At 42.8% G+C, this 26452-nt stretch overlaps 1 protein-coding gene across 1 annotated transcript in view; it reads left to right on the forward strand.

The window, feature by feature from the left end:
- Positions 1–3379, forward strand: part of CUNH12orf42 (chromosome unknown C12orf42 homolog) — a 91184-nt gene extending 87805 nt beyond the window's left edge. The window contains exon 5 of the mRNA XM_055627786.1: positions 2949–3379. Within this exon, the coding sequence (XP_055483761.1) occupies positions 2949–3379 (431 nt within the window). The remainder of the gene's footprint in view (positions 1–2948) is intronic.
- Positions 3380–26452: the final 23073 nt, after the last annotated feature.

Consider the following 26452-nt stretch of genomic DNA (forward strand, 5'->3'; position numbering starts at 1 on the left):
AACCAACCAACCAACCAACCAACCAACCAACCAACCAACCAACCAACCAACCAACCAACCAACCAACCAGACGAAACAGAGGCTGTCTCAAACCAGGAGAAAGGTGAGGCGGAAAACCTCGAGTAGGTCCTCCACACAAGTGCACAAGTCTATGTTCGCACGCTCACGCGTGTTTACACATGCAAACATATACTGTGCACACACACTCGCAAGCACACACATACGTGCACTCACACACGTATGTGCACACACACAAAGATTTTTAAAAATAAATAACTAAGGAAATAAGACGTAAGGAAAGGGTTTGGGAACTGGAGCTCTCGAGTCAAGTCTCCGCCCCCTGCAGCGTCAGTTCTGCAGCCGCCGAGCAGTTCCCTGGGAGCTCTTTGGGCCTTCTCTTCTCATAACTCAAGGGTAATTATCCTTAGGAAGGTTCCTTAAGGAGCGTTCCCCCAGCACTGCAGAGATGCTGTGACGCCTGTGGTGTGTATGGTGACGATGTTCAAACCGGAGAGGAGACGTGAGGAAAGCACTGGGAAGGAACATGGAGGAGGAGGGATCAGGTCGATGCGGTGGCGAATCTTTCATTTTTATTTTTGGTGGGGGGTGGGGGGTGGGGAAGAGACTGCACTCCAGATGCTAAGACGGGTGATGTAAGATGGTTTGCACATACGAGTCTGGATTCTTTCATTTCTGGGATGCTGGACCCAATGATAGGATGCGGATTATGCGAGTTGGCTAACACTTTAAAAAAACGTGTGTGTGTGTGTGTGTGTGTGTGTGTGTGTGCACGCGCGTGCATGAACATGCATGCACATGAGTATGTGTGTGATGGCCAGCGAACAGCTTCAAATTTCACCTTTAGGAGTCTTCTTCCTTTTGAGACAGGGTCCGTTGGTCTGGTTCTCATTCACTAGGTTAGACGGGCTGGCCCGAGCCTCGCAGGGACGCTGCCATCTCTGCCTCGCTAACTGCGGGGACGGCGGGCACCTGTCCCCACACCGGGGGTTTGCTTGTGAGGCAGCGTTTACGAACTGAGCCATCTCTCCAGCCCGGTTAGCTTCCTCCGAGTGTTGCTCTGTGTAAGGAATGTTTAATGTGAGCACACACCCTCAGTTTTAGTCTTGAGGACCCCTCTGTGGAGGTCCTCAAGAAGCCGAGGCCTGTTGGGCTTCTGGTGTTGGAGCCAGGACTCACGCCTCTCCCTCTGGCTCCAGGTCAGAGCACCCTTGCGCTGAGAGGTTGACAGGGAAATGACGGGTCTTGCCCACGCAGAATGTTCTCAGGGCTTAACCCTTCGTCATAGTCTTCCTGCACATATTTAACCCATTTAATTTTCCATGTTCAAGACTTTAGTGAAGTGTGACACCGTTGGTCTTTCCTAAGCTCCTTCCTTGCTTTATTTTTCTCTTACAATTTATCAACAAATTAAGATTTCTAAATTTACTTATAAGAATTCATGAGTCTTTTTCCTTCACTTTCCTCCCCTTCTCTCACAAAGAGAATATAAGCTGTGTAAGTGCAGAGATATCACTTGCCTTATTCTCTTCTGTATTTTTAATGTTTTGAATGCTCTTGGCCACTTACCAGGTTCCTGAATGTCAGCCAATGAATAAATGAATGAACAAATTTAATTTCCTCAGCACTCAAGTGACATAGCTCCTAGAGGTTCCATGTTCCCGGTGAGAGCTGGACCGCTGAGGCCAGCTGATGTTCCAGGGTTGGACTCTGAAGGTCTGGACTGTGGTTAGACCCTCACACTGGCCCTGTTGCTTGCCGAATGCATCATCGTGGTTACTGGTGTTTCAAAAGAAAGAATGTTCATTTTTCAGTGTAAGAGGGCAACGTACTCTGCCTATGTCATATCCTGTTATGGTAAATTCCAGAGTTTCAGTAGATTTTTCATGCACTAAATATGGCCGATAATTAAATGGCTCAACTGCTAGGTCTGGAAGTCCGTACTACTGTCTTCTTAGTCTTTTGCATCACTCTGGACTTGAAAGTTGTCACTCATTTAGACATTTAGAGATGATGTTCCATTTTTATGTTCAGGAATAATTCTCCCTTTGGATGAGTGAGGTTCATGAGGCTGCTGTGTTGTTCGTCTGTTTGTCAGGTGTGTTAAGTCCACGGGAGGAGACTCTCGGTGGGCACAGCAATGTGGTGGGAACGAATTTCATCCCGGAGATCTATTGGCTATCTGACACCCTGTGTTAGGAAGACACACATTCTAATTTTACACATTTTTGAACTTGAAAATAATTCTGTGGGTTGTTTAAAATATTCTTGGAATATTCCTTTTACTGAAAAGACCGTTAGAGACTTGCAGAAAATAATTTAAAGCATGTACATTATCTCAGTTTATTACTGAAGGAATCTTCTTTCAATGTATATAGGTCAATGTGTAGGATTTCTCAAATAAAAACTGTAAGACTGTAAACATAAAAATGCATAGAGCATAGAGCAATGGAAGTACGATTGAGCAAAGAGGGGAAATTAACCTGACATGAATGTCAGTGGGAGAGACTCAGCTTCAGGATTACCCAGTTTCCATTTTCATCTGGTTTTACAATTTCTAATAAAATCACTGAAGCAACTAGCTTTTTGAATTTGTTTTCAGATGATCGGTTGCCAGCCTGAGCAGGCCGTTGATCCTTTCTAGCACGTCTAACATGATTCAGTAACTTTTCTCTTTACAAAGTTCTCAGATAAGAAGACGCCGTCCCACATTAGTCACCAATGTCTTCTGTCTTCTCTCAGGAGATTTGAACAGATTCCTGTGAAACACTGTTCCTGTACTCCAGATCCTCTTTCCAGCACCAGCAGAGGAAGAGTCAGCATCTGGGCTGTTACGGGTGGTCAGGGATTTTCTCTTCTCTCCATCCCAGCTGCTGCCTTGTATCCTTGTCCAGGCTAGAGTTCTGCTACCACTCTGCTTTGCCTTCCAGGTCGTGTGTCGAGACCTTTCACGGCCATTGGTCTCTGCAGGAGGGCCAGCCAGAACGCCTCTTGCCAGCAAACCAGCTCTAAGACTTCCTCCTCGCAAACTAAGCAGCAGGATAAGGAGACAGCCTCAGAGTTGCTGACAAACACAGATTTCCTAACCGTGTGCGGAAGTTCATTAACAAGAGGCTCGGGTGCCACATCACCAGAGAGGATCCCCAGGAATCCTCATCTCCCCACAGAGTGGAGGTCAAAGGCAGCTTTCTTCTTCCGTACTCGTTCCCGTGCGGCCAAAGAGCCCCTGCCTCTGCTTGTGGGCTCTCCTACCCGTTTGTTTTCCTCCCCGGCCCCGCGGCCACCCCAGCGTTTCCATACGACTTGTTCACAGACTGTGAGGCCAGTGGTGAATATGGTGGTGAATGCTCATTTACAATGACTGCTGAGAAGGGATTGTTCTGCGAGCACTGCCCATCTTCCAATCAATGCCTGCCCAGAACAACAGAAAGGGCCTCAGATGTATTGGTTTCCACAGAACCATTGTTAGGCTTTGTGAAGCATTTTTGAACCTAATAAATAATGTCAAAAGTCTCTATCGAAGTAAAAAAAAATGTTCTTTTTGAAGGATTTGTAATAGTATTTTTGTTCTGCAGTGTCTCCCACTGCTACAAAGAACTTGCTCAGGACAATGGGGACCAGGCGCACCGCGTGCCACTTTGCAGAGGGGCCTGCTGGGTTCTGAAGGTCGGGCTTTTGTTTTGCTATTACAGGTAAAGGGTTTCACTTGCCAGCTTTGGCTTAGGGCTAACATATTTTCTATGGGCCTTTAGGATTTCTACGGAGACATTTGGAAGACGTAATCTGATGCTTGTAATTTAATAGCTAACATGAAATTTGATTATTCCTGAAGTGCCTAGGGAAATTTCTTCAGGCTATATGAAGGGTTTTGTATCAGAAACATGAATCCAGATACTAGCTAGTGGCTTTGAATACTTAGAAGTAAGTTTAATGTTTTTTTGTTTTTGTTGTTGTTTTGTTTTGATTTGATTTGTTTTAAAAGAGACGATTCCAAAGTTTCTGACTTGTAATAGAAAAGTCTGACAAGTTAAGGAATATACTATCAAATTGGTCATCCTAAACAACGCATTTAAAACATTTAAACTGTTTTTGGGTAACTTAACAGACTCACATGACTGCTCTTCATCACAATATTGTGTCTGATAGCCTTCTCAGTGATTTTATGGGACAACATTTGTTTCCTGTCCATGGAAAAATGGGAACCAGTGTGATCAAGACTGCAGTCTGTCTGCAGTCTTGCAGTTTCCCCAGAGGCTTGAACTGGGCATGTTCGATGCATGAAGGTTATAAAGATTAACCACATTAATATTTTCATTTCAGCTCAATGTAAGTGTGCATGCCTATATACAGGTAATAGTATGCCTACAGTTGAGACATGACACTTCATGTTTAATTCTGAAGTCTCAGATTTTGTTTTTAAAGGTTTATTTATTTTTACCTTACATGTTTGCCTGCATGTATGTATTTCACTACATTTGTGCCCGTTACACAGGGAGATCAGAAGAGGACATGGGATCCCCTCTAACTGGAACTGCCAGTGTTGTGGTTTGCCATGTGGGAACTGAACCCAGGTCCTCTGCAAGAGCAGCTGGTGCTTTCTACTGCTGCTCTGTCTCTTCTGTCTCAGAATTTCAATGGAAATGAAGAGCTGCTGTAAGAAAACAGCATTACATTTAGGAACCTACTTTTATTTCTTGAAGTAGCAGTATTTTTTGTGAGTAGAAAACTTTAGAAAGAGTGTTATATCCTAACTCTCAAGCATTCTGCTTAATGCAGTTTTAATATGTAATGCTTTTCTTATTACTCATTATTAGCATGGTGCATTATGAAAGAATATACAGGTCTTCAATGCTAATTGAGTGTTCTGGGCATCTGCCCATCGAATTCCATGTGATAATTCAAAATTCAAATTCCCACCTTTTGAATGGGGAGCAGTGTGTAGATGAACTGATGTCTTTTTTGTAGAGTTCAGTTTCTGGGGTATTCTGACATGTGATTCAATTATGAGTTAGCACACAGTGTTTTCAGAGCAGGAGACCATTGCCTGAGGAGATTAAAAAACAATTAATTAAAATTCATAATAATTGACGCTAAAACAGAAACTAGATTTGACATGGTAGATGAATTCCCTACCTATAGAAGGGCAAATAAGTGAATTGATCTAAAAACTCAGTGCAGAAAAAGCAGTTCTTTCCAGAACTGAGAAAAAGAATACAGACAACAAATGCAAGCATGTATGTATTACAGTCTGAAGCAACTTTCCAATTCTGTTTCATGGAATACCAGAACCAGAAAGATGTGGTGTGAGATGGCCACTCTGTGGCCCAACTCTATGAGGTCTGGCTCGCTGTGATCCTTTTTAGAGGGCCACACTAACCTATCAGACACTAGATATATTTCACAATGAAAATTCAGTAAATGATTTAACTCAGTGCACCTCATTTTTATTTATCAGGGACCCATTGAATGTGGACATGCATTTTTGTTTGTTTGTTTTGAGACAGGGTTTCTCTACATACTCCTGGCTGTCCTGCAACTCATTGTGTAAACCAGCTGTCCTCAGACTCACAGAGCTCCTCCTGCCTCTGCCTCCAAAGTTTGCCCAGAATGTATGTATATTTTTAAAATAGTATAAATTAATATCTGGTAACACTAGTGTTCTGGGAAATGCATATGGAACAATATTTGAGAAAACATTGCTGACGACTCTAAGCATAGTTTCAGGTAAGGACTGATTTTCAAATAAATACAGTTGGAATCAGACACTGCCAAGCAACCCTTTAAGAACCTATTTTTGCTTGAATAGTGAATTAGATGTGTCTGGCTATTTTCTGTTTTTCAGCACATGCATTTGAGAGAAAACTTAGTTGGTCCAACTCTGAACATACTTAGTGATGGATGAGACACATTTCTAATTTTGACTGTAACAGGCATTGGGTTTTTATGCCAAAACTAATAGTAGAATTTAGATACTAGAACAAAGATAAATGTACGGAGCTATTTCCTATTATTTTGGAAAACAGTGTTGAACTATACTATACATTCATAATGGAAATTCATAATGTACAACTAAGGCAGTGAGGACAAGAATAAGGTCTTCTATACTTTGGCAAATTGTTTTATAGGTTCAGAATCACAGCTTGCTCTTCTTTCTACAGGGATAGGTGATTTCACATATTATAAGTGTCTTATAATGAATATAAAATTTCTTCTTCATGGAAAAATAATTATCTGAAAACTATGTTTAAAAGTGTGATATCGATAGCCATGAAGTACTGGTGCTTTAGGGGAAGAAGATATTTGAGAGAGACTTTGATGGAGAATGTTCATAAATCAGGAATCATTTTGTAATGTATAAAATAAATAATTAAAAAAGAAAAACTTAGTGAGCTAATGTTTATTAGGGGCTGTTTTAAGTACTTGGTATTCATTACTAATTCATTTATTCTTTACAAAGACTTCATGATGTTTCTATTGTCTCCATTTCACAGATAAGAAAGCTTTATTTCTAATGATAACAATTATATACATATATAAAAAAACAACCTCAAACCTATATTATAAAATTCCATTCTCTATATATTATTAAAGCTAGCATATGTTTGGGGCATATGTACACTCTACTGGTATCTATAATTCAAATTATAGGTAAATGTAGGCATTCTGCCTACATCCTCTAACCTCCAGAGAACATAGTGGGGAGAAGGAGGTCACAAATGTGGGCTGACAACATGTGATGCATTTCAGAGCAGAGCAGGCTCCGGGGTTCTCAGCAGTCAGACCTTTGAAATGACAGTAACTCTGTGAATGATGGCTTAGAAGATAAGGGAAGCTTATAGAATCTGGAGTTTATGCACCATTTTCCAAGATTACTGAAGGTGACAGAAGAGGACATTATAGAAGGCACACGCATGTTCTGTAATTGTGACTGGAGGTTGGCACTACTTCCTCTATTTGACCCAAGTTTCCACATGTTAAACTGGGGTGACCTGTATTGTTGGCTGCAAAGGATAATTTGAAGATGAAATGTGCTACTAAACCAATCTTGCATCTTGAAAAAAAAAGTAGTGTGCAAATTATTCTGCACTGATATATAAATAATGTCACTAATAACTAGCATTTCTATGATGACTGGTTATGCTGGGCCAGTACATGGTGCTTGTGGCTCTGTCCGCTTTATGTTACACACTGCTTCTGAATATCATACTTCCATGTTCCTCTCTGAGTACTTTTAAGGCACTGTCTTAGTTAGGGTTTCTATTGCTATGCTGGGAATACCATGGCCAAAAAGCGAGTTGGGGAAGAAAGCATTTATTTGGCTTATACTTCCAGGTCATAGTCTATCATTGGAGAAGTCAGGACAGGAACTCAAGAAGGGCTGGAACTTGGAGGCAGAAGCTGATGCAGAGGCCAAGCTTCCTGGCTTGCTTCCTTTGACTTGCTCAGCCTGCTTTCGTACAGAACACAGGACCACCACCACAGGGATGGCACCACCCACAGTGGCTGAGCCCTCCCTCATTGATCACTAATTGAGAAATTGCCTTATGGCTGGACCTCATGGATGCGGTTCCTCAAATGAAGCACCATTCTCTTTGATGACTCTAGCTTGTGCAAAATTGACACAAAAAACCCAGCCAGTACAGATATGATATTATTATCCTTCATCACAGAACCAGGAGGGCAACAGTAGGATACTATTTACCAACCAGTGTATGGTCTCTGATTGCTACCTTTATCCATGCTCACAATCACTACACCACAATATCCTGTGCAAAGTGAGTTCCATATTTCATAACATTGACAATTTATCTGTTTACTTTGAACTTTCAAAGCATTTATTTAATTTTACTTCTTTTAAGAAGAGGGGCCAGTCCTGCAATGTAGTCCAGGCTAGCCAAAACTAATGTTTTTTCTGTGCAGACTCTTGAGTGTTGAATTTGCAGGTTGCTGTGTCTGGCTGAAACTTCAGTTTAGAAAAGTTCATCCTAAGGAGTAGTTGTTGGCATTCCCCAGGTGTGATATTTAGGCCTAACTCTCTATGGAAGATTGTGAGGTTTCACGCAGAGGAGGAAGAATAAAGCCGTTAAATGTTTTGTCTGCACCTGTGTCTGTGCACTGCGTACAGCACATGCAGAGGTCAGAAGAGAACACTGGGTCTTGGGGAACCAGGGCTACACACAATCGTTAACTACCTCAGGTGTACTGAGAACCACACCTAGGTCCTCTGTAACGACAAATCCATCTCCTCAGCCCAAATTAACGCTAGTTGTAACTATACATGTATATCGAAGATTCAAAGTAATGAAGTGCCCAGAATAGAGTTTGTTGTTAGGGAAGGATGACGCTAGGAAAACAACTTCAGAATTCTTAAGGTGTGTGCCATCTCTTTTACATGGTCCAAAGTCTTTGTGAAATATCACCTTCATCAACTCTCTTACACTTTCCAAGTTCCTTTTTGCCCTATGACTAGGCCCTGGTTCCTTACTCTCCCCAATCCCCCCAACAGGATTTTCCCTTCTCAGAGAATCAGTCTGATTTCGTACCTCAGTAACTCCAGAATCAACAAATCTACAAGAGATAGCTGGTGAAGTGTTGGTTGGTCACTTACTATTTTCTGAAGTCCTGGTAACAGCTTTGCCCATCGAGACAATCACCCAGCAGTAATTGATTTCATCTGGTTCCAGGAGCTGGGCTAAAAGAGAAACAATCCTTTTCCTCAACAAGCTAGACCAAGTATGAGAATTAGTTCTTTCATTCTATAAAACTGATTGAATACCTACTGTGTATTAGGGTTTGTTTGTTTGTTTGTTTGTTTTATGTAGCAGTGAAAAACCATTTTGGCCAAGTAAGTCTCAATGATGAGCCTTAGTTATGTTCATGCCACTAGAGTAACTGTCTTAGAGTCTAAGTTCATCAATAATTTAAAGTTCACTTGTCAGTTATGAACCAAAGCAAACTGCCTCTTTATCGCAGCTATGTATTTCAATTACAGCATTACCTTTTCACCCTGCTGTATGGTGTCAAACAGGACTGATTAGCCACCATGACACAAGGTATAGTTTGTGGGCAAAACACCACCCCAAATCCCAAACTCCAAGGGAGTTTACCGCAAGATTCTGAAAGGAGGATTTTGAACTTTTATAGTGAATTAGATACAGTGGAGACTTGGGTCATTTGCATTTGAGTAATTACAGAAGGCTTCCAGTGGTAGAGTTTAATTAATTTTGAAGAGGAAGTTATTTGGGGTACATGCAAATTAGTCTAAAGGTAGGATGTACCAGCCAGGGCCAACTAATGTTTGTGGATTTAGAGGTATATACTTTTATTTTTTAACTTTTTATTCTTTGTGGGTTTCACATCATGCACCTCAGTCCTACTCATCTCCCTATCCCTTTTTATTTTTATCTGCCCTTTGCCCTTGCAAACCCTCCCAAAAGATAAAATACACACACACACACACACCAAAAACCAAAGCATAGAAAACATCTTACCCCACAGTATACTCCTCTGTGCACACATCTTCACTTGCATTATTCATTGTAACGAGATATTGATCTGGTTTGAGATCTCTGGCTTCTGTGACAGCATCAATGTTGGAACCTCATTGGGACTCCTCCCACTTATCCTCTTCTTGTCCTGTTGTGGAGAACCTGCACTGTTGGATCATCAGGACTGGCCCTTTTATACTTTCCCAACTGTTTGGAGATCATATAGATTTTGGAGTGGGCCAAAATCCGTACCAGGTCCTGTTCTCCAGCACTGTTCTGGCTAGGCACCCCAGAGCTGCCATCAGCAGGAGGTAGAATCAGCTCTCCTGCTCTCACACTCTGGGCTGGCTCACCCATGCCTTGGTCATCAGGTCCAGCTCCACTGTGTTGCTCAGGCAAAAGTGCAGGGGCAGCTCTCTAGAGCACTACAGCCAATGAGGGAAGCTCTCCTGCTTCCACCCCCTCGGGGGCCAGCTCTCCTTGCTACCACAGGTGGGAGGGCAAGGGGGCAGCGCATCATTCCTGTATACCACCTCATAGGAAATGAGTAGTGGGCCAGCTTTCTCTCACTGTTACCCTCAGGGCTGGCTCACCTGTGTCCCCTCATCCAGGGCCAGCACTACTTGCTGCCCAGGTAAGGTACAGGGCATAATCTACTGAGTGCTGTGGTCAGTGAGGAGCAGAGACAGCTCACCCACTCTCTGGACCTCAGGGCCAGCTCTCCTGATTGCCTTAGGTGGTGAGGGCAAGGCCAAGGCCGGGAAAGGCAACTGCCCTGACCAGGGACATCACCATGCTCCTAGTGGTAATACAAGCCACAGATACCAACACCGACCCCTGTATAGTGTGGACCCAGAAATGGCCCTCAGTGTCAGCTCAGGCTGAGGCCTCACCATGGCCCCAGGTGGCTGAGCTGGCCACTCATAACAGGTTACTCCTGTCCACTTTTGAGTCTCCAGTTCCATCTCTCTTCATAATTCTCAAGCTGCTCCACTTTTCTTTCTCATCTGACAACCGCATACACACACATTGTGGTGGCTCCTGCTGCAGGCTGGCCACGTGGCTGGAGGGCCCCTGGGTGACAGCCTCATCCCTGCTGTGTAGCCTGGCAAGCAGGTGTTGACAGCCTGCCTGTGCCATGCGCTGGAAAGCAGGTCTGAGGTGGCATGGTGGTCTGCAGGTCTCTGTCTGTCTTCCTCCTCCCATGCTGTGCTGTGCTGCCTGGATTTGATTTGCTTTGATTTTTATGAATCCTAGGGCTAGAACAGCTTTGGCCACCAACCCAGGCATCAAGCTAGGATGAACAAAGAACTTCCATCTGGTTTGCTCCTGACTGACACAAGAACACCACCACCAAGGTGTGTCTGCCCATCGCTAGGGGGTAGGGAGGTGTACACATTCCTGTAGGGAAAAGAATGCCAAAGTATGAAGAATATTTGCAAATTTTCATTCTCACTGGGAGCTTTGTAAATCTATTTCTGAGCAAGAACAAAGACTTTTTTTTTTTTTTTAATGTGTTGTCACCTGGGGGATGGGAAGAAGAGAGGGGTTGCGATCCTATGGCACTGCTCATGTGCTTTATTGTTTGTTTTTGTAACTTTGAAAATTAATAACCAAAGCAAGCCATCTTTAAAAGTAAATGGAGGCATAGTACGGCTAGTCTTTGGTAAATATTCCAAATACATTTTTAAAGAATGAATCTAGCTGTGGACTTAACCCATATCACTGAGAACAAAACAAAGAAGAACAAATCCAACTGTGTCATTTGGAAGGGATGGCCTAGTCTTCTCATGTTTGTTTCTTTAGCTAGTCAATTGTGGCTTAAGCGTAACACTCTGACAGTCATGAATGCAACAGAGAGGAAGGACTGCATTTCATTGTGAACCTTGGGTTTCTTAGGGTAGACCTTTATATTTCAGGGGATGAAGTTGAATTTAAAAATATTTAGGTGAATACATTGCAGTAAAGTGCAATTTCAGTCTTGACTATTATAGCACATTTCAGTATTCTTTTAGAAAGTTTTTTTCCAAATATTTTACAAACTCATGAAAGTAATTCTGATAGTCATTGTGTATCAGGCTCTTAAGCTGTGCCAAGCACTATTTTAATTCTTTTATTGTAACGCCACTGCTCCTTTCCAGCCTTAATTTTTCTTTATAACCCTTGAAAGATTTTCTCTGTATGGGTGTTTGCCTGGCTATATGTCTGTGTATCACATGTGTGCCTGCTACCCAAGGCGCGTGTCAGGTTCCTTGGAACGAAGCTTCAGATGGTTGTAAACTGCCTTGTGAGTGCTAGGACTTGAAGCCAGGTTCTCTGGAAGAGTAGCCCATGATCTTAACTGCCAAGTCAACTCTCCAGCCCCATCTCACTTATTTCCAAGGCTGAGAAGAAACTTCTCAAGGCAGGCGGCCATCTGAGAATGTAAAGTTCGGAAGCACATACGCACAGTAAGTTATTTCACCAATTTCAAAACTCAGTCATTTCGGTTTTATTGCGAGAGAAGTTTACTTTGAAGGCCAGGGTTATCTCTCCCTTTCTCCCTTTAACAGGGAGAGACTGAGAGTAAAGAGGTTAGGTTACTTGTCCAGAGTCATGTGTGAGGCATAAGGCGGAGGCAGGCTGTCCATCTCCTCAGCTGCATCTCTCTGTGTCAGCTGTCCTCCGTCTCTAAGTTTTCTAGAAATGGCACACATGTAAGACCTACGGTTTATGAGGACTGTCCACCCGCTGCTTATAAATCATAAATCGTCCAGTTAAAAGAAGCACACGTTTTCTGAAGTCAGAAAACCTAACTTTTAGAGGCAAGGTCTCACAGCTAGGCTAGTCTGGATCTCAGGGTGTAGCCCATAGCGACATGAATTTGCAGCAATCCCTCTGTGTCGAAATTAGCACTGTGTCCCAAATACTGAAATTAGCACTGTGTCTGGTCAGAAAATATAATTATTGATGACATAAATGCCTACACGGAGTGACCACTTCTTACATGTGTTTTAAATTTACATTTTTCATATTGCCCTGTCTTGCACTTGTCTCTTAATACAGAGTTTATCTGGGTGTTTGGAATAGCAAAAGCTACCCCTAAACTGTCTGTTAACTGGTCCTCTTGCCCTTTAACACTTTTTCGGGGTGAAATCAGAAATCGGCATTGCGCATTAGTTCCCTCCTCACAACCTCTAGGTTAAAACTGAATTCTTTGAGATTGAGATTGTGTGTGTGTGTGTGTGTGTGTGTGTGTGTGTGTGTGTGTGTGACTTTAACAATGTTCTCTTCACATGTCCATGCATAGGGTCAACAATTGCTTGTTGACCCATTTTAACCTCTTTTGAGCGTCATCTTCAAAGTGTAACTGTCCTTGACAATGAAAGAGACCTTCCTATTGTCAGTCCTTCCAGGCAATCTTTAGCATGAAGCTCAATGGCTTTCAGATGGAGGGGTTGGCAAGAGGAAGGGGACAAAGTAAGCTGTTGTTCCTGAGTGACTTTTCTGAAGTTTCTTCTTTCTCTCTGAGAAAGGAGCATTTCTATAGAAGATGACAGACATTTTGACAGGTGCAATATGCTTTGAACTGTTGTGTCCGATGAGTCTTTTGTCTTGGCTTTTCCCCGCAGAATGGTACATCTCAGGATGCTGATATGCATATTGTTTGCTTTTCATTTAGTGTGGTGAAGCCTTCCTGCTTGCCTTTCTCCACCTCTCTCTTTAGGTCTTTTGCACGCATGTCACTAACCCAGATGGCAAGGCCAGCAACAGTGCAGGACACCCCCCCCAACTACTCTGCTTCATCTCCTTTTTAAAAAAATGGAAATCACTTTCTTCATAGTTTCCTCATTATTCTTTTTAAGTGAAATAAAAGAGAAGTTACCTGAAGTTATGAAAAGGGCAAAAATTCTATATGGCCCCATTGCCAAATGGTCACAATTATTTATTTGCATACTGGAGCATATCTTTTCCAACATTTTCCTTGGCATAGCCACACAAATATTTTTATAAAAATAAACTCATACTACACATATTGTTTCATAAATTTATTTTTTCTCCATCACAATGAACTGTGGTAAACACATGTTATATAGCTTTGTTTTACTCATCACACTTATGATGTAAATTCCTGATTATGGAGTTTGCTTCTTAAAATAAAATTGGTGACTTTTCTCCTGGTCCAAACCAACTTCTAAGCATCTTATCTAATGTGCTTTCTTATTTGTAGAATTAAGAAATGCTGATGTTACTTAGAAAATAGCCTGACCCATGATTCTACACAGAGATTCTAAATGAAATTATCTTTGTTTTGACTTAGGTAAATTCAATCTACACAGAGTTTTTATGCTTTTGTGTAAACGTGGACAACTTTTTAATCTGAAAAAACTAGAGGACTTCTCTTTGAGAACTATAATTGTGGGCTCTGAGCCCCCAATTATAACAGCACAGTTTATGTCTGAGATGGTACAACCATAACGTGTTAATATTGTTTAATTCCTTTTTTCTGGTTGGCATTTTGCATGTTTCTATTAAATGTGGTTATTGCCCAATAAGCTGTGTTCTAAGAACAGCTGACAGGGGCAGTCAGAGTGGACACAGGGGCCATGTTTCCAATGTGAAGGAAATAAAAATAGCTCTACTCTTCCTGAAGCAATGCTATTTATCTTTTTGGCTACTTTTTTTTTCTGCTGTTACATAGTACTAAGAAAATTCTAGAGTCTGCAAAAGAATGCAATAATAGGGAGTTTTGGATTAGGAGCTTATGGGAGAAAATAGCTCAAGGAGGTGTTGAGACATTTATCTACCTTTGAAAGCCTCCTTAATGCCACAACTGGGAGGGAAGTCAAGGCAGAGCAGGACCTTTTACGAGTCTGACATAGATTTGTAGAGGATGTGAAAAGACAAAATTGTGCACAGTGTAAAACAATAAACTATCTGTGGCTTGTACTGAAAAAAAAAAAAGGTTAAATTTGAATGTTTATTGAAAACGACAGGTAAAAAGGCCCAGTTTTGAAATGAGGGCACATTGGAACTATATATGGAAAAAAGTCAAGTTTGTGTCCAATTTGCTTTCTGAGAGGTATATTTTCAACATGTCCTGTTTTTTTGGTGACAGCTTCCACACCTTCCCCTCATCTCTGGTGCTCTGTCTTCAGGTTTCTGTTCTGCTTTACTCAGAAAGTCTCCATAGGCTGAAGGGAAGCCTCAAGAAGATAAAAAACAACAACATAGGTTATGACTGCTCCTAAATTACAAAGTCACATATGCTGTGACACAAGCTGGGAGACATGGGGGGAGGGGCTGTGGGTCATGTGGTCGGGTGACCTCTATCTGGACTTCGTGACTCTGCCTAGTAACAATTGATTAATGGTGTGTGGTAACTTAAAGAGCAGATCCCATCAGCTCCCCTGAGTTTGGAGACTTCCTCATTATCTTGGGCCTTTCACGGCTGCCCTTAGGAAATTTTACTCACAAATTAGGTTGAACAAAGTCTTCTCAAAGAAAATTATTTTCGGTATTTGGCCTTCGGGGAGCAGAAGGCTCAGTGGTCATTCGCTGCAATGAGAAAGGGGAGAGGGCAAGTGACCATTAAAGAGCTGGGCTGCGTCTAGGGCATCCTACCTAGGGCTAGGTTTTCAGAAAAGACCACCTAACAAAAGCTCTCACTTGACTGTCAGGTTGGCCTCATTCCCTGCCCCCCTCCCGCCTGAGGTGAGGGGTTGGGGGAAGGGAGGAGTTTTGAGGTTTAGCATCTCATGAGCTCTGTTTGTGACAGTGCCATGCCTCTCTGAACTCTGTTGCCTTCTGTGATGAGGACACCCTGTTTCTTTGGAGTAGCCATGTGTGGGTGTAAATTACGCTTTCACCTCTGTATTTTCTCCATCATAGAGCAGCTGTGTAGATCTGTCTGCATTGATGGGACATGAACGCCTCTCTACTGTGAGATATAAACAAAGTAGTGGCAGAGCCGGGCATGTCTACCAGTCCCTGTCTACCTTCTAGTAGCAGGAACAACCTCCTAAAGGTGAGGTGATTGGTGCTGAAGTCCACTGATGGGGGCGATTTAAATAATGATGATCACAACAGATCTTTTATATGAAAGAGGTTTAGTAGATAGATATGAAGAGAGGGAGAGAAGGGAGAGCAGGACATGATGGGGGGAAAGAGAGGGGTGCCCCGACAGAGAAAGGGGAGAGGGCCAAGAGAGGCCAAGAGGAGAGACCAAGAGAGGGGAGCAAGAGAGAAAGGACCAAGCGAGAGACCACATGGCCACCTGGCCAGTGACACGATGACATCATAATTTTTTTTTGTTTGAATTTTATTTTTTTTCTTATCAGTTACATTTTATTAACTCTGTATCCCAGCCGTGTCCCAATCCCTCATTCCCTCCCAGTCCCTCCCTCCCTCCCTCATTTCCACCGTGCCCCTTGCCAAGTCCACTGATAGGGGGGACCTCCTCCCCATTCATCTGATCCTGTTTTATCAGGTATCTTCAGGACTGGCTGCAAAGCTCTCCTCTGTGGCCTAACAGGACTGCTCCTCCCTTGGGGGGTGGGGAGGCCAAAGAGCCAGTCATTGAGTTCCTGTTAGAAATAGTCCTTGTTCCCCTCACTATGGGAAACCAATTGGTTACTGAGCTACCACAGGCTACATCTGAGCAGAGGTTCTAGGTTACATTCATACATGGTCCTTGGTTGTATGTCAGTCTCAGAAAAGACCCTGTGCCCAGATATATTTGGTCCTTGTGGAGCTCCTATCCTTTCCCCATCAGACTAACTCCCCTTCTTTCTTATGATTCCCTGTACTCTGCCAAAGGTTTGGTCATGAGTCTTTGCTTTGAAAACACTGCTAGTTAGAGTTTTTCAAATGCGCTCAGTAGACTCCTGTCAATGTTCAATGCACATCCCATCTGTCTTTCAAAACGAGGATTGATAATCTTACCCCATGTCCGCTTTCTTGATTATCTTTTTTAGGTGAATAGATTTCATTATGTTTATCATATCTTATAGGTCTATATAAGTGAGTATATACCGTGTTTGTCTTTCTCCTTCTGGGATATTTCACTCAGGATGATCTTTTCTAGATCCCACCATTTGCCTGCAAATTTCATGATTTCCTCCTTTTTGATTGCTGAGTAGTATTCCATTGTGTAAAAATACCACAATTTCTGCACCCATTCCTCCGTTGATGGACATCTGGGTTGTTTCCAGGTTCTGGCTATTACAAATAAAGCTGCTATAAACATGGTTGAGCAAATATCCCTTTTGTGTACTTGAGCAAACTTTGGGTATATACCTAGCAGTGGTATAGCTGGGTCTTGAGGAAGCACTATTCCTAATTGTCTTAGAAAGCGCCAGAGAGATTTCCAGAGTGGTTGTATCAGTTTACATTCCCACCAGCAGTGGAGGAGGCTTCCCCTTTCTCCACAACCTCTCCAGCATGTGTTGTCCCTTGAGTTTTTCATCTTGGCCATTCTGATGGGTGTAAAGTGATCTCTCAGGGTCGTTTTGATTTGCATTTCCCTGATGGCTAATGAGGATGAGCATTTCTTTAAGTGTTTCTCTGCCATTCGATATTCCTCTGTCGAGAATTCTCTGTTTAGCTCTGTTCCCCATTTTTTAATTGGATTACTTGGTTTGCTGCTTTTCAGCTTCTTTAGTTCTTTGTATATACTCGATATTAGTCCTCTGTCAGATAAAGGGTTAGTGAAGATTCTTTCCCAATCTGTAGGCAGGCGTTTTGTTTTGATGACAGTGTCCTTTGCTTTACAGAAGATTTTCAGTTTCATGAGGTCCCATTTATTGATTGTTGCTCTTAGAGCCTGCGCTGTTGGTGTTCTGTTCAGGAAGTTGTCTCCTGTGCCAATGAGTTCTAGGCTGTTCCCCACTTTTTCTTCTAACAGATTTAGAGTATCTGGTTTTATGTTGAGGTCTTTGATCCACTTGGACTTTAGTTTTGTGCAGGGTGATAAATATAGATCTATTTTCATTTTTCTGCATGTGGACATCCAGTTGAACCAGCACCATTTGTTGAAAATGCTGTCTTTTTTCCATTGAATGGTTTTGGCTTCTTTGTAAAAAATCGAGTATTCATAGGTGTGTGTGTTTATTTCTGGGTCTTCTATGCAGTTCCATTGATCCTCCTTTCTGTTTTTATGCCAATACCATGCAGTTTTTATTACTATTGCTCTGTAGTACAACTTGAGATCGGGGATGGAGATACCTCCAGATGATCTGTTGTTGTACAGGATTGTTTTGGAGATTCTGGGTTTTTTGTTTCTCCATATGAAGCTGAGAATCTTTTTTTCAAGGTCTGTAAAGAATTGAGTTGGTATTTTGATGGGGATTGCATTGAATCTGTAGATTGCTTTTGGCAGGATGGCCATTTTCACAATGTTAATCCTACCAATTGATGAGCACGGGAGATCTTTCCATCTTCTGAGATCTTCTTCAATTTCTTTCTTCAGAGACTTGAAGTTTTTCTCAAACAGGTCTTTCACTTGCTTGGTTAGTGTCACCCCAAGGTACTTTATGTGGTTAGTGGCTATTGTGAAGGGTGTTGTTTCCCTAATTTCTTTCTCGGCCCTTTTGTCTTTGGTATACAGGAGGGCTTCTGATTTTTTTGAGTTGATTTTGTATCCTGCCACTTTGCTGAAGGTGTTTATCAACTGGAGGAGTTCTCTGGTTGAATTCTTGGAGTCACCCATATATACTATCATATTATCTTCGAATAGTGACACTTTGACCTCTTCCTTTCCGATTTGTATCCCCTTAATCTCCTTTAGTTGTCTTATTGCTCTGGCTAGGACTTCAAGTACAATGTTAAAGACATATGGAGAGAGTGGGCAGCCTTGTCTTGTCCCTGATTTCAGTGGAATTGCTTTAAGTTTCTTTCCATTGAGTTTGATGTTGGCTATAGGCTTGCTGTATATTGCCTTTACTATGTTTAGATATGTGCCTTGTATTCCTGATCTCTCCAAGACTTTAAACATGAATGGGTGTTGGACTTTGTCAAATGCTTTTTCAGCATCTAAGGAGATGATCATGTGGTTTTTCTCCTTCAGTTTGTTTATGTGATGGATTACATTGATGGATTTCCGTATGTTGAACCACACTTGCTTGCCTGGGATGAAGCCTACTTGGTCGTGGTGGATGATATTTTTGATGCGTTCTTGGATTCGGTTTGCAAGTATTTTATTGAGTATTTTTGCATCAATGTTCATAAGAGAGATAGGTCTGAAGTTCTCTTTTTTTGTTGGATCTTTGTGTGGTTTAGGTATCAGGGTTACTGTTGCTTCATAGAATGAGTTTGGTAATGTATCTTCTGTTTCTATTTTGTGGAATAGTTTGAGGAGAATTGGTGTGAGCACTTCTTTGAAGGTCTGGTAGAATTCTGCGCTGAAACCATCTGGCCCAGAGCTTTTTTTGGAGGGGAGACTGTGAATGACTGCTTCAATTTCCTTGGGGGATATAGGGCTGTTCAGTCTTTCTACCTGATCTTGACTTAATGTTGGAAGATGGAATCTATCAAGAAAATTGTCCATTTCATTTAGATTTTCAAATTTTGTGGCATATAGGCTTTTGTAGTATGACCTAATGATTGTTTGAATTTACTCTGTGTCTGTAGTTATGTCACCCTTTTCATCTCTGATTTTGTTGATTTGGATAGATTCTCTCTGCTTTTTAGTTAGTTTGGCTAAGGGTTTGTCTATCTTGTTGATTTTCTCAAAGAACCAGCTTTTTGTTTCATTGATTCTTTGAATAGTTTTATTTGTTTCTAATTGATTGATTTCAGCCCTGAGTTTGATTATTTCCAGCCATCTGCTCCTCTTGGGTGTATCAGCTTCTTTTTTTCCTAGGGTTTTCAGTTGGGCCATTAAGTTGTTTGTATGTGATGTTATGAATTTCTTCTTGCAGGCACTTAGTGCTATAAATTTTCCCCTGAGCACTGCTTTCAATGTGTCCCATAAATTTGGGTATGTTGTGCCTTCATTTTCATTGAATTCTAGGAAGTCTTTAATTTCTTTCTTTATTTCTTCCTTAACCCAGCTGTCGTTGAGTAACGAGTTGTTCAGTTTCCATGTGCGTGTAGGCTGTTTGTTATTTCTGTTGTTGTTGAGGTCCAGCTTAAGTCCATGGTGGTCAGATAGAATACAAGGGATTATTTCAATCTTTTTGTATATGTTGAGGCTTGCTTTATGACCAACTATATGGTCTATTTTGGAGAAGGTTCCATGTGGTGCTGAAAAGAAGGTATACTCTTTTGAGTTTGGATGAAAAGATCTGTAGACGTCTATTAGGTCCATTTGATTTAGGGTCTCTGTGTTTTTATTTCCCTATTTGTTTTCTGTCTAGTTGATCTGTCCCTTGGTGAGAGTGGAGTGTTGAAGTCTCCCACTATTAGGATTTTAGGATCAATGTGTGATTTAAGCTTTAATATTGTTTCATTTACGAATGTAGGTGCTCTTGTATTTGGGGCATAGATATTCAAAATTGTGATGTCCTCTTGTTGGATTTTTCCTTTGATGAAAATATAGTGGCTGTCCTTATCATTTTTGATTAACTTGGGTTGAAAGTCTATTTTATTAGATATTAGGATGGCTACTCCCGCTTGTTTTCTAGAACCATTTGCTTGAAAGACATTTTTCCAGCCCTTTACTCTACTCTGAGGTAGTGTTTATCTTTGTTGCATAGGTGTGTTTCTTGGATGCAACAGAATGATGGATCCTGTTTCCGGAACCATTCTGTTAGTCTGTGTCTTTTTATTGGGGAGTTGAGTCCGTTGATGTTGATAGAAACTAGTGACCAACAATTGTTACTTACTTTAGATGTGGTGTTGGTGGTGTCACTGAGTTTCATTGCTTGTCTTCTTTTGGTTTTTTTGTTGTGTAGTTATCTATTTCCTCTGTTTCCTTTGATATAGTTGTTTTCTTTGGTTTGGAGTTTCCCTTCTAGTAACTTCTGTAGAGCTGGGTTACTATGTAGATATTGTTTAAATTTGGTTTTGTCTTGGAATATCTTGAATTCTCTGTCTATGTTGATTGAAAGTTTTGCTGGGTATAGTAGGTCTGGGTTGGAATCTGTGGTCCCTTAAGGACTGTATGATTTCTGTCCAGGCCCTTCTGGCTTTCATAGTTTCTGTTGAGAAATCTGGTGTGATTCTGATAGGTCTACCTTCATATGTTACTTGGCCTTTTTCCCTTGCTGCTTTTAAAATTTTTTCTTTGTTTTGTAGGTTCAGTGTTTTGACTATGATGTGACGTGAAGAATTTCTTTTCTGGTCTAGTCTACTTGGTGTTCTGTAGGCCTCTTGTATGTTTATGGGCATCTCCTTCTTTAAGTTGGGAAAGTTTTCTTCTATAATTTTCTTGAAAATATTTTCCGGACCTTTGAGCCTGATGTCTTCTTTTTCTTCTACTCCTATTATTCTTAGGTTTTGTCTTTTCATGGTATCCTTGATTTCTTGGATGTTTTGTGTTTGGAACTTTTCTGATTTTATTTTTTCTTTGAGAGACGTGTCAATTTCCACAAGTGTATCTTCGGCTCCTGAGATTCTTTCTTTCATCTCTTGTATTCTGTTGGTGATGCTTACCTTTGTAGTTTCTGATCTTTTCTCTATGTTCTCCAGCTCCTGGTTTTTCTCTATTTGTGTTTTCTTTATTGATTCTAATTCTGTTTTCACGTCTTGCACCGTTTCCTTCATCTGTTTGAATGTGGACTCCTGCTTTTCAATGATAGCTTCTATATTTTTGTCCGTTTCCTCTCTATGTATCACTAATTGTGCCTCTACTTCTTTGGGTATAATTGCCTGTATTTCTATGAGAGCTTTGTTTATTTCTTCTTTATTTGCCTTCATTTGTGTGGACATTTCTTTGAGAGCTTTGTGCATTTCTTCTCAGTTTGCCTCAATTTTCGTGGTCATTTCTCTGAGAGCACGATTTGTTTCCTCTTGGTTAGTCTCAATTTCTTTGGCTATTTCTCTGAGGGCTTTGTTCATTTCATCTTTATGGGCCTCGAATAGCTGGAGAAACATAGTTTTGAGGTCGTTTTCTTGTATATCTAGTGAACTGAAGTGTCCATTGTTTTGTGGGGTTGCTGGTGAGGTCATTATGTCCTGATTTTTGTTGGGAGTGTTTTTACGTCTGCCTCTAGCCATCTGGTTATTTATAATCCTCACTGTTTGTTCCTCGAGATTGTAGTTCGGGCTATGATCATCTCTTTCTGTTTTCTGGACTGTTTTTTCAGGAAGATGAGAGAGGTTCACTGGTTTGGGAGTGTGCACTGTGGTTTCAGTTTTGCCTAAGTAAGGAATGTGACGCTGGCGCTATTCGCGTGCGCTTTTAGTGGGCGCAGTGTGCATGCGCGGATTCTCTGACTATTGCAGTGGCCTGCAAGCCACTATTACACAGTTCTGACTGAGATCCAGGGATTGTTTGCCTGGATTACACTGGTGGACCCGCAAGGCAGAGGCTTCAATGTTGGGGTCGCTATCCCAAGAATCCCTATGATGCCCACACTAGGAGTGTGGGTGGCAGGGATCTCGTCTGGTTGCTTCTGTGGAAAGGCCCTGGGTCTGGGGCAATCTCTCCCTAGAAGGCTCACTCACTCTCTTGCAGGACCAGTTGGAATGCACAGGGGTTCCCCTTGCTCACTACTCTCTGTTTTGGTCCTGCTGCGGAAGTGCACGGGTAGGCTAACAGTCAGCTCTGTGACACTGTGGCCGCAGGACTCATTGTCCAGCTTTCCTGTGTGCTGCCTCTTTGTCCTTTCCCTCTGCCAGGAGGGGTTATGTTGACTGGTCCCTGGGTGGTGCGGCAAAGAGTTAGGTTGAGTGTACTCAATCCCAGATCCCGGGCCCAGATCTCTCTGCCAGAAGCAGCCTAGCGGTAGAATCTATTTTGCTGATCCCAAGAGAGTACCGGGTAGGGTTGAGTGTCCTCAGATCCAGAGCTTGGGTTTCTCTGCTAGGGGCTGCTGGAGAGAGGGTGCTGTGTCCTTGGCAGGCTGCCTCTCTGTCCTTCCCCTCTGACCTTCTCCTCTGCTAGGGCAAGCTTATGGAGGTGCTCTCAGGGGAGTGCCAGCAGGGGTTGGGGCTTCTCAATGGGATCCTGAGCCCTGAGCCAGCGTTTCTCTGCCAGGGGTCGTGGCGGGGGAGGGGGCGCTGGTGATAGAACTTGCTGCTAGACCTTATTGTGCTGGACCCAGGATAATCTCAGTACATGTAGAATGACCACTGTAGTTTGTTTGCTAGGAGCAGCCGGCAGCACTGGAGTTCTGGCACTGTGAAGCCGCTGTGCGCCTCTTTATCCTTCTGCTTCGCTGCGGCAGGGTGATGGTGGCGTTTGGGGGAGTGCCCAAAAGGATTGGGTTTTCTCAGCCCCGATCTCGGGTTGGGGTACAGACAATGTGGTCTGTGGCAGATTCTGCTGGACACCTCCTGCCTCCTCCGAAGAGGGAGTAGGGATTTTGAGCTGGGCACTCAGCTGTAATTAGTGTGCGGCGCGGGAGCTCAATTGTGATGGCAGCAGGTACCCGTGGTCGGAGAGACCTTCCAGGGAAAGACTGGGTGACCCGTGAGCAGTCTGGCAACTTTCCTTCCCCGTGGGGTTTTTTTTGCGACTGGGACTCCCAGCCTTAGGCCCCCTTGTGCCCACCAATCAGCCTGGGAAATTGATCGTGACAAGCAGGCTTGCAGCACCAGCCCAGAGACCCAAAGCCCGAGTTAGCCGGGTTCTCTTCCGGGTTCTGGCTGGGCAGCCGAGAGTGGACCCGACCGATTCCCACACCGTGGGGGCCTCCCCTCACCTGGGAAACACGATCGATCACTGTTGTTTTAGGGCCCAGAATTCAGTCTCCTGGTCGCTGCACGGAGTGTGTTGTCCCGCTTCTCAGACACGGTGTTTTCCTGGTGCCGCCATCTTGGCCCCTCTTAAGCCTGTCGACATCATAATTTTCTAGGCAACCCAGGAGCAGGTTTGGTTCCAAAATCCTAGCATCTGCCACTTTGCCTCAGTAGTAAGATTGCTACTGGATGGCAACACCACATCCGGCTTCTTTGTTTCCAAACAGGATCAAACTCAGTTCCTCTCTCCAGAAGCTTAGCCATTGGAGCGACATGGGGGGGGAACATGAGGAGGGGCTGCACTTCCATCATTGTTGTTCTGGGAAGCCCTACTGTGTGCCCTGGGAGGGGAACGACATTCAGGGGAGATTACTTCATCATTTGTCCTTGGCAAGATTCTGCCCCTCCAACTTCTTTCTCACCCAAGCCTCACCAAAGTGGCCACCAACTATTTGTGCTGCCTTTCTGCTTTTAGTAATTAGAAGGGTCTTTCAAAAACCACATTTTGTTTTGGTTCTGAACATTGTTTCAAGTCACTCAAGCTCTTTGAGCCAGTGGTTCTCAACCTGTGGGTTGAGGCCCCACAGGGGTCTCACATATCAGATATTCTATGTTATGATTCAGTAATAAAGTAATAGTAAGGAAGTAGCAGCAGAATGATTTTATGGTTTTGTGGTTGGGCTCACCAGAGCATAAGGAATAGTACCAAAGGGTTACAGCATTACGAAAGCTGAGAACTACTCAAGAGTCTGAGCTCCTGCTCTGAAAGAAGGAAGCCTGTGCCCGAGCTCTCCCATTTATGCAGTCACGTAGGAAACATTTTCTGTGTAGCTGTAATATATCAAGGGAGCAGGGAGCAGGGAGCAGGGTCTTGAGCCAAGACATTACCTATTGCCTTAGGATTTGTGCTAATGAGTGGGAGACACACAACACAAGAAGAACAGCAGGAGAAAAAACATGGACTTATTCAGGAGGTACGTAGAAAACAAAGGCCAAGAAGAAGAATGTGTCAGCGTGATCCCTGGCTGGTTCAAGACACTGGGAAGAAAGCAAATAGCTGTGCTTAGGGCTGGTGTGTTCGGACAGAGCCCAAGCTGCACGAGCCCAGGCAGACATGAGCTTGTACAACCTAGCGGAGGTCAGTTGTGTGGACTGTGAGGCCTTACTAAAGTTTTTTATGTCCTCTTGACTGTAATGAAAAGCACGGAGGATTTTAATTCTTTAGACTTATACCATGAATTCAGAAAACAGGGCAGATTGGAATAGAAGCAGGAAGTTGGTTTGGAAGCTATGTCGCTGTGGGCCAGGGAAATGGGGTGGCATCTTGCAGTAAGACATCAGTTGTGGAAATGGGCAAGAGCCCCCCTCAATGCCTTCATCCCTGTTATTAAAACTGTGTGTAGAGTTTCTGCAGCATTTGAGAGTGCTATCCGTGTGGCCCATGTGGTTCCATGCAAAGGCACAGGACAAAATTTTAGAAAACTCTTTGTGCTCCAGAAGGCAGTGTGAAGCATCTTTCTATATCAAGTAAAACAGAATGTAGTCTAGAATGAAACCTCATGTATGTGACATTTTAAGGCAAGACGACATTTAAGAGACATTTCATCTTGGACTGGGACCTTCACCAGTAATAGAGAGTGCGTTCCACTCAGGTGAAATTCATTCCCTTTAAGTGTACTGTATTCATCCCTATTGACATCATGCCCTTGTTCCTTTTTGTCTGTATCAATCCCAACCTTAACCGTCCTCCAAGGATTACTGAGTTGCCCTTTGCCTAAGAAACCATTTCATGTGATGCCGTTCTTCATTCTTCCACTCTGCCAAGGAATATTCAGAGGCCATGCCAAGCAGGAGGTTGGGCTCTGTGTCTTCAGAATAAGCCGAATGGCCATGGTTCGTGGCCTTTACCTTCACAGGTAGAACAGGTGCTTCCCTGACTGTAAAGGACCATATCATTTACACATATGGTGACCATTTTCACCAAGTAGATAGAAGCACTTTAGAACATGGTAGTGTCATAGCATGTGACTGCTGACTGAACTGAGGGAACTGCATAGGCACGCAGGAAGAAGGAAGGAACTTCACAGTGATGAATCTACATGGATCAGCATGTAGGATCAAGAGGGTAGATCAGAGCCGTTGGGGAGGATGGAAGAGGGACAGTCCTGAAAGACAGAAACTGAGACCTGAGTAACAAGTGGGGGACTCTGAAGCAGGGTGGGAACAGTGAGGGCTCATTGCTGGATACCCATTCAGAGAGCATTCCTATTGCACTAAAGACAGCAATTAGCCATGGCTACTGTCCGAGTGTGTCTCTGCTCTAGCAGAAAGCGATTCTGATGTATTTACATGCACAGCATGCAATATATGATGGAAAGTATCAATGTTTTACTAAAGGGACATTCCTCTGTGTTTATCACCCTGGGGGCAGCTGGGCTCAGCATCAGGTCAAGTTCCAAATGCATAGATGATTGGCGTAATGATGAATCTGCAGACCAAGTGGCTGCCTTAGCTGGACCAAGTGAACACATTAGCGCCTAGAACCCCATGCCTACATGAGGATGAGGGCACAGAAATGATCAGAGACATTCAAGGGAGACATGGCAAGAGGATGAAGTACTTCCTTCAAAACACAGCCACCTGAGTTGCACATCCCAAGGAACTGAGATCAGAATCAGGTATGGGTTAGACAAGAGACAGACAGGCACAGCACATTGGCTACTTTATAGTGTATGCGTATTTGTAGGCATAGGTACATGCATGTGTGTGTATACTGTGAAAATATACAGGGACTCACTTATATTTCAGTGCTTCATTATGGACTGGGATCTTCTGAGCTAACTCTACTGACTTCCCTGTGTGTGTGTATGTGTACACATGTATGTCATGTGCATGTCATTTGCCTTTGGTAATAACATTTGTGTGGATAATTGCAAAATCCTGGTAAGGTATTTCTTTCTCTCACCCGTAGAGTTTCCTATCTTTTAATAAATACGTTTTGAAAAACCCAAAGGTTTTCTTAACTAAAAATACCCCTTTAATGGGATAGTACAGAACAGTGGGACAAGGCTCTTGAGCAGTGGTTCTCCTTGTTAGGGAGCTCACATGGTGACTAAACTGCA

The sequence above is a fragment of the Psammomys obesus genome, unplaced genomic scaffold, assembly GCF_907164565.1.
Source record: "Psammomys obesus unplaced genomic scaffold, mPsaObe1.curated_primary_1811, whole genome shotgun sequence".
NCBI lineage: Eukaryota > Metazoa > Chordata > Mammalia > Rodentia > Muridae > Psammomys > Psammomys obesus.